General features: G+C 46.0%; 1 protein-coding gene across 1 annotated transcript in view; it reads right to left on the bottom strand.

Moving 5' to 3' along the window:
* Positions 1–13288, bottom strand: part of LOC124722765 (glycoprotein 3-alpha-L-fucosyltransferase A) — a 184814-nt gene extending 171526 nt beyond the window's left edge. Inside the window, exon 1 of the mRNA XM_047247902.1 lies at positions 13145–13288. Within this exon, the coding sequence (XP_047103858.1) occupies positions 13145–13288 (144 nt within the window). The remainder of the gene's footprint in view (positions 1–13144) is intronic.
* Between the last annotated feature and the right edge of the window lie 210 nt (positions 13289–13498).

Below are 13498 nucleotides of genomic sequence, written 5' to 3'. Positions count from 1 at the left end.
ACTTCCGTTTGGTACCTGATCGGTACGTGGTGTTTTGACTCGTGCCGCTAGCGGCCGCACTGTCTCCGGTGACTTGGGCCACGCCCCCTCGACTTTACGCAACAGCTTCCGCCGCTCACCAGAATGCCCACCGGCTAGCGGTACCTTCAGGACTGCCTTCACAACACTGATCACATTCAGAAACTACAACAGCTTTGTTTCGACTCGCATGCAACGAACATCCTTCTGCAACACGAAAAATATGCCATTCAGCTCAAAATTCGCGAAGCTGAGGAGGAACACCAAGTGGCACCGTCTTGACCAGCTTCGCAGACTGCCTCCACCCGATCCTGACGTACCTTCCGTCTCTTTGCACGACCGGACTCTGAAGCTCTTTAGCCATCTGTGGATCACTTACAACAACGTCACCATCTGCGGATACTAAGGCCAGTATCATGGTTTTTGCTCGTGCTCCCTCTGACGTGTCTTCACGCTATTCTCAAAGACTGATTTGTGTAGTGCCTTGTTAAAAACAGAATGGTTCATAAGATCACACTACGCCCGGCCCCCCAGTGCGTCACAGACCGTGCAGACTACCACCGGATCTACCCACGGTCGCTAAGATAGCGGTAGATGAACGCCTACAGGCTGACATCACACGACAGTTCGTGGGCTTCGCCTGTCAAATTAGTTCCCAAAACACGGATGTGTCCTATTGTGTGATGCTCGTACTATACTGAACAGCTACCCAGTCCCGAAAATTCAGAATTTCATTCATCATCTGGTGAATGCATCTGTATTTTGCGCCACTGAGTGCAAGAAAGCATACCTGTAAATCCCTATGTTCCCTGACGATATCCACAAAATGATTATTATCACGTGTTTGGGATTCCCATTACACGCGTCTCATACAAGTTTTCGATGCGCTCTGACAACGGACTTCTGGGCAACGAGAATTGATACTGCCGGAGCCGGCACCTCGAAGATTCATGCGGGCGCCGGGAGCGCTGTTTTGAACATGCCACCAATGAAAGGGAAGCAGCGGTTGAGAAGGGAGTGAGACAGGGTTGTAGCCTGTCCACGATGTTATTCAATCTGTATATTGAGCAAGCAGTAAAGGAAACAAAAGAAAAATTCGGAGTAGGTATTAAAGTCCATGGAGAAGAAATAAAAACTTTGGTTCGCCGATGAGATTGTAATTCTGTTGGAGACAGCAAAGGACTTGGAAGAGCTGTTGACCGGGATGGGCAGTGTCTTGAAAGGAGGATATAAGATGAACATCAACAAAAGCAAAACGAGGATAATGGAATGTAGTCGAATTAAGTCGGGTGATGCTGAGGGAATTAGATTAGGAAATGAGACACTTAAGGTAGTAAAGGAGTTTTGCTATTTGGGGAGCAAAATAACTGATGATGGTCGAAGTAGAGAGGATATAAAATGTAGACTGTCAATGGCAAGGAAAGCGTTTCTGAAGAAGAGAAATCTGGTAACATCGGGTATAGATTAAGTGTGAGGAAGTCGTTCCTGAAAGTATTTGTATGGAGAGTAGCCATGTATGGAAGTGAAACATGGACGATAAATAGTTTAGACAAGAAGAGAAAAGAAGCTTTCGAAATGTGGTGCTACAGAAGAATGCTGAAAATTAGATGGGTTGATGACATAACTAATGATGAGGTATTGAATAGAATTGGGGAGAAGAGGAGTTGTGCCACCAACTTGACAAGAAGAAGGGACCGTTTGGTAGGACATGTTCTGAGGCATCAAGGGATCACAAATTTAGCATTGGAGGGCAGCGTGGAGGGTAAAAATCGTAGAGGGAGACCAAGAGATGAATACACTAAGCAGATTCAGAAGGATGTAGGTTGCAGTAAGTACTGGAAGATGAATAAGCTTGCACAGGATAGAGTAGCATGGAGAGCTGTATCAAACCAGTCTCAGGACTGAAGACAACAACAACAACAACAAGGAGGACGTAAAATTAGTCTCCCTAGAACATAACAGCTGCTGACTCGCATCATAACAATTGTCTTTGGTCACGCAGTAAACGCCTCTGGCGTTCACCCTACGCCACAGAGCACTGAAATCATTCAGCAACTGCCGTCACTGCAGGATTACCAGAAAGTATGCTGGTCTTTAGCCGTGGTAAATTTTTATCCAAGGCACCGTCAACAGGCAGCTTCTCTTCAGGTGCCACCCACTCAAGTCCTCATCGGCAAGCCCACTACCGGCAGACGTAAACTCACATGGACGTCAGGGATGCAATCGACTTTAGACAAGTCTGGCACTTATCATAAGTTGCACAGGTCACCGCCGACGTCTGTCATACGAAAGGCGTGTAAAACGTAGTGGAAGATAACCTCTCATGCATCAACACCGTGTCATCCCACTTCGACTATTAAAGTTCGCGGAAGCACAACACCAAGGCCAGCAGTTACAGGCTTTTCTTCGTGACACCTCCACAAATCTATGGATTGCACTTTGGTCTATTGTTAGCGTGACCAGCCCGATCATCTGTGACGTCTCGCCGAAACGGTCGCGCCCTCTTATTCCTCAGTCATTTTTGCAATTTCATCTTCGAACCAGTTACATAATTTGGCAAACCCCGACATATGTCGCCCCCGTTGGCGGACCATTTCATATGGCCTAAGGTGAAGAGGGATTGCAAGCTTTGACCCTGTGCGTGCATTCTGTGCCAAAGGAACAAGTCTCGCGTCACACTGAATCGCCCCTGGGCGCTTTGAAGTCCCAAAAGGACGTTTCCAGTATGTGCACGTTGATCTTGTGGGACCACTACCCATCTCCGATGGCTGTCTGTACAGCCTTTCCGTAATCGACAGCGTCACTTGATGGGTAGAAGCTGTACTGCTTGAAGATATTACGGCCGAATGCACCGCCAAAGCATTTTTCCGCACCAAGGTTTTGTACTTCGGTTTCCCCACGTCAATAATGACTGACGAAGGTTAGCAGTGTGAATTGGCTCTCTTCCTTGACTTGTGTGACATGTTCAGCACCCGTAGATTTACAGTGACAGAGTATCATCCACAGAGCAATGCGCTCATCGAGTGGTGACACTGCACCTTAAAGACATCTCTCATGTACCACGGTGGACTCTGAACAGAGGCGCTGCTGTGGGTACTCCTGGGAGTGTGTATGACCCACAAAACGCGACCCCAAAGCTTCGCATGCTGAAATTTTGTACGGCAAAGTGCTCTTCTTGCCTGCTGACTGTGTTACAACAACCTTCGACTACACCACCTGACCTACACGATCTGGTTTCGTGAGTAAAGCGCCCCATCGCCCTCTTCTGTGAATGTCCCCCTCTTACTCACACTGCGCTAAAAGTATTCCTCCGCAAGGGCCTAAAACATTGTCAATTTGTCATGTTACACGACGACACAATCCGACCAGCCTTGCAACCCCTATATTTGGGTCCCTGCAAGGTACTTTGACGGGATGACCATATCTTTGACGTACTGTTACGAGGGAAAACTATGACAGTGTCTGTGAGTCACCTTAAGCTGGCATGGACTCTGCAAGAAGCTTTATCAGGCGATGATCCCCGAAAATGGTCGGATCACTTGTCACTTCAAGAGATCTGTTAAAGATACTCACAATATTGCCATTCTCACCTCCTGTTCCTATGATAGCAGTCTCACCGTTACAGCTTCCCGCCTGCCCTCTACGGATCACGAACCCTCTGGCACCATTCATCCCCGCTGACCTCTCTACCACCGCTTCGACCCCCGACACGACCACGGAGCTGTGCTTCAGCCGCCCACACCATATGCCGGTGTTTCTTTACGACTATCACCTGCATGACATGCAGAGTACACCAAGCGCCCCCCCCCCCCCCAAGCCGACTTTGCCCGAGATGTTAACACGCCTATATCGCTCCCATATGGCGTCCAGGCATCCTCTATAGCTTCACGTCGCCTCATTGCCTTTCGCACACTACGCATGTTCCCTCACAAAAAAAATGGCTCTGAGCACTATGGGACTCAACTGCTGTGGTCATAAGTCCCCTAGAACTTAGAACTACTTAAACCTAACTAACCTAAGGACATCACACACATCCATGCCCGAGGCAGGATTCGAACCTGCGACCGTAGCGGTCGTGCGGTTCCAGACTGTAGCGCCTTTAACCCCTCGGCCACTCCGGCCGGCTGTTCCCTCACATGGCTCAGCACTACCGGAGGGGGATTTAGATGGAAACTCCGCGACAATAAACAAAATCTCTGTGTCGGAATAAACTGACCGCTTATCCGGATACGGGTCGTATTATTGTACTAGGGATGTTTGGAGAAGTAAGGTCCGATCGGGTGCGAACTGGAAACCACAATGAAAATCCGATGAAGCTTTGCGCAGATGTATTGGGCAGTGTTTCTAGTACGACCGTCGATCGCCTCACGTCGCTCTTTTCGGTTCTGAGCGCACAGTGAGCACGTAAAGATACCTGGATGAATAATGTATCCCGCCAAGTACGACGGACTGGTGAGAGATTTCGCCTGATGTCATCCCAACTCACGTAACATAACTGTCATGTGTTTTCTTCTTCATGGAAATTCTCGGCCGCACTCTGCAGGACAATGAAGATGCTCCTGCAGCATTTTCGTTGGGAAGTGTTTGCTAAATCACCAAACAGCCCGGACTTGGCACCCCCTGATTTCATCGCTGGCCATATGAACTGCTGGCTGCGAAGACAACATTTTGGCACAGACAACAAGCCGAAGATCAGCGTAGGGAACTGGCAGAAAGCACAGACGACTGCATTATATGATAAGGGTATTAGAGGGTTGATACAATGCTAGGACAAATGTCTAAGTCGGAGCGCCTATGTAGAGAAGTAGATGGGAGGTGCAGATAACTGTTGCAAATAAAACATTTTTGATTTTCACAATGGTTTCCATTTTGTGAGCTATCGGATCTTACTTTCCGAATAGCCCTCGGACATCCTACATCCCCTCTGTAACAGAACACTACAAAAGAAGTGCCTGGTATCTGTAAATAGATGACATACTTCTCCCGACATTTTATGTACTTAAGAAGTAGCAATAAAATGGGAATCAATTAACAGCCTTCAAAATCTCCCCAATTTGCACTGGACTTAAAAAACGGGATATCTGACACAATTAGCGAACATTTCCTGGCGGAAGGGTTTACTGAGCTGAGGATGAACACAATAAAACAGTTGCTAAACACTAAAAATTATATTTGTTATTGCTAGTTACAGTCTTCAAAATTTTTTGTTACCTTTAATTTTTTGCTAAAAGTCGTTGCATGTTGCAAACTTCAAATTACAATGAAAACGTAATTGTGCTTTTATCATATCGACACACCTAATTTCTAGCGTCAGGCAATGAATGACTAATGTGACGGAAGACTTTATCCAAATAGGGATTGTTGCATGGAACTGCCATTCCGCTTTTGATAATATTTTATGTTCGGCGCTCCACCTCCGTTTAAAAACGTTTTCCACGAAAACGGGTTTGTTGCTGTAGAAGGTTGTCTTTTTAATTCTTCCAGAGTTTTTTTTAGTATACGGTTTTCCTCATATAAACTATCTTTATCAATGTCTGCACCACCCAGCACCTTTGGTGCTTGTACACGTATTTAGGTAAGATACGCATACGAAACAATGCACAAAATAAAGTCGAAATGCATCTGCGTTCAACACTGAGCTTCAACTGATTAACTGGTGCGCGGCGTAGGCTTGGGGGCGCGGTCGGCGGCGGTCGAATGCAGAGAAGAAGACCGACAACGATCAGTCGATGTCACGCATGCGGCACGTGCCGGCTGGCAACAGCGCATCAAATGTTTACTGACTTGATTTTGCAAATAAATAAATAAATTAATAATATAAAAGGAATTCTAAAAACACCAGACCATTCATAGTTTGGTACTGAATACCGAACACGGTGCTGAAATACCGAACAGTCTGGTAAGAAACCGAACGTCTGGCAACCCAGCTTGGACCAGGGTTGTCTGCTGAATGTTACGTGGCGCATGGACTGCGCCGCATTGAGTTCACTTCAGTTCTTAATTTTGTTACTTTTGCACGGCCAGCTAGTCACCACCCGGTTGCGATTGAGTTTGATGCTTTTGCCGTGGTGTCCTTTTTGTGTGAGCAACCTTGTTGGGTTGTATGCAGTCTGTTAGTCGATCGGTTGCCTGTAGCGTATCATTTGACCTGCACTTAGCTTTTCAGCATGCTCAGAGTAGTCATTTATCTATAAATTCGTGAAACGTTTGAGTCATGCAATAAGTCTCTTGTATTTCGAGATCTGTGACCTACACGTTAATGTTAACTGAAGCAGAGCAAGGACAGTAAAGCTTCTCTGTGTAGTAATTATAGAGTCTCTGAATTATAATCCTATTAGCAAGATTAGTGTATGTGTGGATGATTTGAATAATATGGAATTAATTTCATTGCCACTTTTTTGCTGTGAAATTAGAGGTATTGTTTTCTCCTTTTCTCATATCAATGAATATCGGTAAACTGGATGTATGAGGGGCAGTCAAATGAAAACCGAACAGCCGCCCCAGTGGGACCGTGTTGTGTGGTTCCATTCAATAGTAATCAACACACGCTTTAAGACATATAAATATGCGACATGATCAATTCTTGTTTCGTAGAAAGCGGCCGACCGCTGACGGATACACTACCGCACCCACTCTCGCATTTCCTCGTCCTACTGGAACCGACGTCCATGTCTTTATTCAGGTCGCTGAAGGTGTTGAAAATCACACGGTGAAAGATCCGGATTGTACGGAGGATATTGCAATGTTTCCCAACCATATCGCTAAAGCGTAGCCTTTGTCCGATTGGCACTGTAGGGGCGGCCGTTATCGTGTTACAGGATGATTCCGTATGATAACGTTCTCAGGGATTTTGACTTTATGGTACGTCGCAGCTCTGCAAAGTGTCTTCATAGCGCTGCACACTAATCGTCATTCCACACTCGTGGAATCGACGAGCAGGGGAATCATCTTGTTGCACGATAACGCCTGGTCCCAAACTGACAATCGGACGAAGGCTTAGCTTCAGCGATTTGTGTTGGGAGAAGCTGCCCGGATGTTTCACCGTGTGATTTTCACATCTTTGGCGACCTGTAGAAACACACGGCTGGACGTCGGTTTCAGTTGGTCGAAGAAGTGCAAGAGAGAATGCGGTTGTGGATTCCTCAGCTGCTGATCTCGTTCCACGAAACACGAACTGACCGTCTCGTCTCCCAGTGGAATAAATGTCTTCATGCGTGTACTGATTACTGTTGAATGGAATCATTCCATTGTCCCGTTTTGGCGTGTGTTCGGTTTTCATTTGACTGCCCCTTATACACAGATGCCGTCCCGATATCTCTGAAGCTACACAGTCCAAATTTCAAAAAGGTAAAAACATTCCACGTGTCGGCATTATGTAACAGCTGATATCCAAATTACCACTTACGCGAAGCAGAGGCAATCGTGTTGCGTACCCAATAACACCCCGTATCATCAACCCAGCTGAGCCCATATGACGCTATGACGACAACGTATGCAGTTTTGCAGTGTTCAGTCTCCTCTGAGCCATCACTCACGGATACGTCCATCGTGATGCTGTACACAGATCGGAAATCGTCTGAAAAGACGTCGAGTCACTCCTGTGTAAAGGACTGGCACGTCAACGGAAGCCATAACTGGTCGCCGGTGGTGCTCAAGACCGTCGACGTGGATATTTGTCATGTTACAAGCAAGCCCAGTTCTTGACCAATGGATCCTACACGGCCGGGCGAATAGTATGTCTGTCCTCTTGGGCTCTAGTCATGTGCTGACACTGAGTTCTTGCACGACGTTGAGTACTGTACTCTCGAATATATAGATTCCATATTCGCATGACAGTCGCGGGATCCATACGAACACGATCAGCAATATCGCAGGAACAAAGTGCAGTATCGAGAGGTCACGATACTCCCCCTTTGAGCCGTGTATCGACTCGTGCTACACCTTGTGTTTAGATTGCATAGGTTTTCCTTTTCTTCCCCTGACATGTTTGTTTGATATGTTGTCTGTCATTAAGTGGCTGCTTGGTTGTCTTTTTCCCTCTGCTATCGATATCTGCGTTTTTGTTTCCGGGAAACTGCTATGGAGGAAGTGAGATCTTTGACCGGTTGTAACCTTGTGTGGTGGCGCGGAAGTAGGAGTGTTGCGCGCGGAGAATGTGGCGGACACGGGAGAACAGTGTGGCTTTCCAGCGCGAAGCAGGCGTGGTCGGTTGTACCAGGCGCCACGTGATGTATGTCGGTTGTGTGTAACGAGCGGGTCGAGTTGACGGAAGAGCTCCCCGCGTGTTGGGTGTATACAGAATCGCCCCACGAGTAGGTGCTGTTCATTTCGTCTTGGTGGGACGTTAACAAGCTTCTTTAAATCCTCCCTTTCAACACTGGAGTTTAAAAGGAGACACCTAACATGAAGGAGCGGTCACTACCCGTCAACGTTGCAGAGAAGACGTGCACTCCGGTGACAGAGCGTGTTGTCGCGTGACCGTGGCGTGTTGGGTACGCTGGCGACGCGTGCGCGGTCGGATGTGTGGATCCTTGCCATCGGAGGTCGTGTACTGCCTGTTCGAGCATGATTGCAAGTTAAGTTCGTGGAAGGTTTAATCATTAAGTAATAATTTTGAGTAACCAGCGTCTCTTCTGCCTTGTGGCCTCCGGCGACCGGGTTTCCTGTCCGTGGCACCGGTGTAATTGAAGACAGTGATCTTTCCTCCTCCTCTCGTTACTGTCCGATGGGAGGTATAGTTTTGGCAGTTTAATTGTTTCGCCATTCTGTCGTGGGTGATGAGTAAAGTCATGCTTCTTGTTGGTTGATCATGTGGTCGCTCATTCAGGACTGTGTGGTGTAATGTTTCCTTGCACGAGGTTAGCTCTAATTCTGTCAGCAAGTTAAGCCATCTTATAACAAGTTTTCGCTGGCTAAAAGTCGGTGCAGTGACCAGCCTGAGAGTGGCAATTGTGTTTACAGGCGTATTTAAATTGGTCAGTATTCTGTCTTGCCTGAGCATCCTTGAGTGGGTGATTTGTGACCGCCTTACACGGGTCCGTCATATCTGTTATGTTCTCATGATATTCCAGGACACTTTTGTTTAAAAATTTATTTTGATTCCTCCAAGATTGTAAATTCCTTTTATTGCCATTAATCGTGTGTTTGCTGAGACCTGTTTAATTTTTTTAATGGCGGTGTTGGTAGCCTCACTACCTCACCGTAATTTATTAACAAAGTTCTGTATTTACCCTAGTAGCCTGTTTACTAATGTTCTTTAATTTTTTTAAAACTGTTGTATTGCTATAAATTACTTGATTGCCGTTAGCGGCGTATTTTAAAAGATTGTTTATTGCCGTACTGCTAGCTTCTGTGTTTCATAAAAAAAATTTTAAATTGTTGTATTGCTATAAATTACTTGATTGCCGTTGGCGGAGTGTTTAAAAGGCCGTTTATTGCCGTACTGCTAGTTACTGTAAGATACGAATAAAACATTTGCGAAAATCTCAACTCGACAGTAAACTACTAGAAATTTGGCCCCGTTTCCCAACTTGTGGTGTGGCTTGTAGTAACCGTAACCACTGTGTGTGTCACGCTGCTGAGTTCCCACACTTCCTAGTAGATATTTTTCCTTCTTACAAGAGGCATAACACGATCTTCTCACAAACAAATCGTCGCAGAAGGTAGGAAATAACACGGGCTAAAACTGCGTTGTCTAAGTCTGAAAGAGTGTAGTACTGAAGGAATTAATTTTTTCTGATACATTCAAAAGCACTTGCCTCGATTTTAAAAGACTGGTAGAAAAAATAACAGTTCAGTGGAATTATGGAAATAAATAATCAGACATACAAATAAATATACTTTCCGACAGTAATTTCAAATATATGCAGAGTGAATTTATGGAAAACTGACTGAGAATTGAGAACAGTATTATGTACATCATTTTTGAGGTATCATCTTACTCATATGAGGAATTCATTTGCCCTCTGTAATATGATATGTCATTTTTTCGTGTTTTCAGATAGACAAACCGCTCTTCGTAGTTCACATAATATCTAAGCTTTGTAAATGCTTTACCATTTCTACAAACTTGTTGAATCCGCTTCTGTTCCAGTAATCTCCAAGAAATTAATAGCATTTCTGAAGCTGTAGCTGATTTTAGCGATAGCTTAAGTTGTGGTTATGTCATTCTTTATGAGAAGAGTTTGGTCAACAGGGAGTTTCAGCATTAACTGAAAGACGCTGTTCAAATGTGAGCTGACATTAAGGGTTACATTTTCTGTGGAATGGATCACAATACTGTTGTTAATACAAACGAAGAAGCTAATTTTAAATTTGTTTGTGCAATTAGTTGTAAAATATATACTGTTTCCTTGACAACAGTGTGTGTATTTGTGCACTCCTAATTAGCCTCAGGTGTTCCATACCGCAGCAGTCAGTTTTTGATGGACTGATGAATAAACTGGTCCGTATTTGCTGAATTTTCAAGTTCAGAACTTTAATGTTTTAGATACTGAACTGCAGCAGGAAAGTTTTATTTATTAATCCTTCCAAATAAAATTGTTAAGAATTTGGGCAGGTGGCACGAATGGCCATAGAAAAAGCAACTAATCTTTTGACCCTGTAGTGCATTGTGTTGTTCAGAAAGGTTAGAGGGCACGCTCAAAAGTAATGCCTCAGAATTTTTTATGTGAAAACTCTCGGAGCTTCTTAAATAAAACAAACCTTACATCTTTATTCTTCATCTTTATTTTTCAACAGTTACCCGGACGAGTAACACATTTCTCCCAACGAGAGACCAGTTTGTTGATTCTGTCACTATAGAATATTTGACGTTGTTCACGCAGCCACCACTTCACCTTCGCTTGGACGGCTTCATCACTATCAAAATGAAGTCCTCGAAGGTGTTCTTTAAGTTTAGCAAACAAATGAAAATCGGCTGGGGGCAAGTTGTGAATGTATGGAGGATGATCGGTGACAGTGAACGCAGGGCGCCGGGTAGTTGGAGCTGACGAAGCGTTCGTGTGTGTTCTGGCATCTTCAGGCTGAAGGAGATGGTGCTCCATGTGTGGACGAACTCTTCGAATTCAAAACTCTGCTGGATTACGGTGTTTCCCACACACCATCATAGTTACACTACACACCGTCATCTTACGAGCTACAATGCAGAGTCCTCTAGCGGCAAAGGACTGCAACTCACGTCAGCGAAACGGGAAAGTTGACCGAGCAATATGCACGATATGTAATACCTAAACGGATACTGATAACAGAATAAAAAAACGGAGGCGTTACTCTTCAGAACCTGCTCGTAATAATCTGCTACAGGTGGCTATGCTCAAAAGAAATGGATATGGCTCATTAAGTAAATCACTTGTGCACTGCTTTTTGCTGGTGCAAATTTTGGAGCTATTGACAAATCAATTTTTGTCTCTCTGTTTTTTGGACATAGAGATCACAAAGTGTCTGGTGCAATTTTATTCCACTTTTTAACATTATTCGTTTTTGTACCTGTATTTTCAACTACACTACTGGCCATTAAAATTGCTATACCACGAATACGACGTGCTACAGACGCGAAATTTAACCGACAGGTAGAAGATGCTGTGATATGCAAATGATTAGCTTTTCAGAGCATTCACACAAGGTTGGCGCCGGTGGCGACACCTACAATGTGCCGACATGAGGAAAGTTTCCAACCGATTTCTCATACACAAACAGCATTTGAGCGACGTTGCCTGGTGAAACGTTGTTGTGATGCTTCGTGTAAGGAGGAGAAATGCGTACCATCACGTTTCCGACTTTGATAAAGGTCGGATTGTAGCCTATCGCGATTGCGGTTTATCGTATCGCGACATTGCTGCTCGCTTTGGTCGAGATACGATGACTGTTAGCAGAATATGGAATCGGTGGGTTCAGGAGGGTAATACGGAACGCCGTGCTGGATCCCAACGGCCTCGTATCACTAGCAGTCGAGATGACAGGCATCTTATCCGCATGGCTGTAATGGATCGTGCCGCCACGTCTCGATCCGTGAGTCAACAGATGGGGACGTTTGAAAGACAACAACCATCTGCACGAACAGTTCGACGACGTTTGCAGCAGCTTGGACTATCAGCTCAGAGACCATGGCTGCGGTTACCCTTGAGGCTGCATCACAAACAGGAGCGCCCGCGATGGTGTACTCAAGGACGAACCTGGGTGCACGAATGGCAAAACGTCATTTTTTCGGATGAATCCAGGTTCTGTTTACAGCATCATGATGGCCGCATCCGTGTTTGGCGACATCGCGGTGAACACACATTGGAAGCGTGTATTCGCCATCGCCATACTGGCGTATCACACGGCGTGATGGTATGGGGTGCCATTGGTTACACGTCTCGGTCACCTCTTGTTCGCATTGACGGCACTTTGAACAGTGGACGTTATATTTCAGATGTGTTATGACCCGTAGCTCTACCCTTCATTCGATCCCTGCGAAACCCTACATTTCAGCACGATAATGCACGACCGCATGTTGCAGCTCCTGTACGGGCCTTTCTGGATACAGAAAATGTTCGACTGCTGCCCTGGCGGGCACATTCTCCAGATCTCTCAGCAATTGAAAACGTCTGGTCAATGGTGGCCGAGCAACCGACTCGTCACAATACGCCAGTCACTACTCTTGATGCACTGTGGTATCGTGTTGAAGCTGCATGGGCAGCTGTACCTGTGCACGCCATCCAGGCTCTGTTTGACTCAATGCCCAGGCGTATCAAGACCGTTATTACGGCCAGAGGTGGTTCTTCCGGGTACTGATTTCTCAGGATCTATACACCCAAACTGCGTGAAAATGTAATCACATGTCAGTTCTAATATAATATATTTGTTCAATGAATACCCGTTTATCATCTGCATTTCTTCTTCGTGTAGCAGTTTCAATGGCCAGTACTGTAGTAACTTTAGAAACGAGGCATATTTTGCAGGCATACGGTAAGGTTGTGTGTTTGAATCTCACATAATATTACAACTATCGTACGCCTCTCCTTCGTGTACAATGAGCGTTGTTGTTAGTAACAGTCGCTGCTTGTGTCATACGAGTGAACATTGTATTTGAATGCTGAAAAACTGTAGGAACGATTTATTTGTCGTCGTTAGTTGTGTGCCGCACCTTGCGTATCCGGGGCGGCTCGTCGGAGGGCGGTGGGACAAACATGAGCTGCTCGGTGATGCGGTCCGAGTCGGGCGCCTGGTGCGGCCAGAGGCGCGCGGAGCTGGCCGGGTCGTACTGTGGCCAGCGCGAGCCGCCCGCCATGAACCACGGCCGCGCCCACGGCTGCTCGGCCAGCGCCGCCGCCGCAGCCGCCGCCGCCGACTCCTCCGACCACGGGGTACCCGCCCCCGCGGTCACGTCACCCACCACCTGAAACACCACACCGAGCTTCTAACTCGTCTCAATATTACTACTACCAAAAATACACTCTAAGGCTAAGCGCAAATTGAGACGAGTACAGCACGTGTGAAG

This window comes from Schistocerca piceifrons, chromosome X (genome assembly GCF_021461385.2).
Source record: "Schistocerca piceifrons isolate TAMUIC-IGC-003096 chromosome X, iqSchPice1.1, whole genome shotgun sequence".
NCBI classification, from domain to species: domain Eukaryota; kingdom Metazoa; phylum Arthropoda; class Insecta; order Orthoptera; family Acrididae; genus Schistocerca; species Schistocerca piceifrons.
The sequence above is the reverse complement of the archived record's forward strand: the minus strand, read 5'-3'. Positions and strand labels throughout refer to the sequence as shown.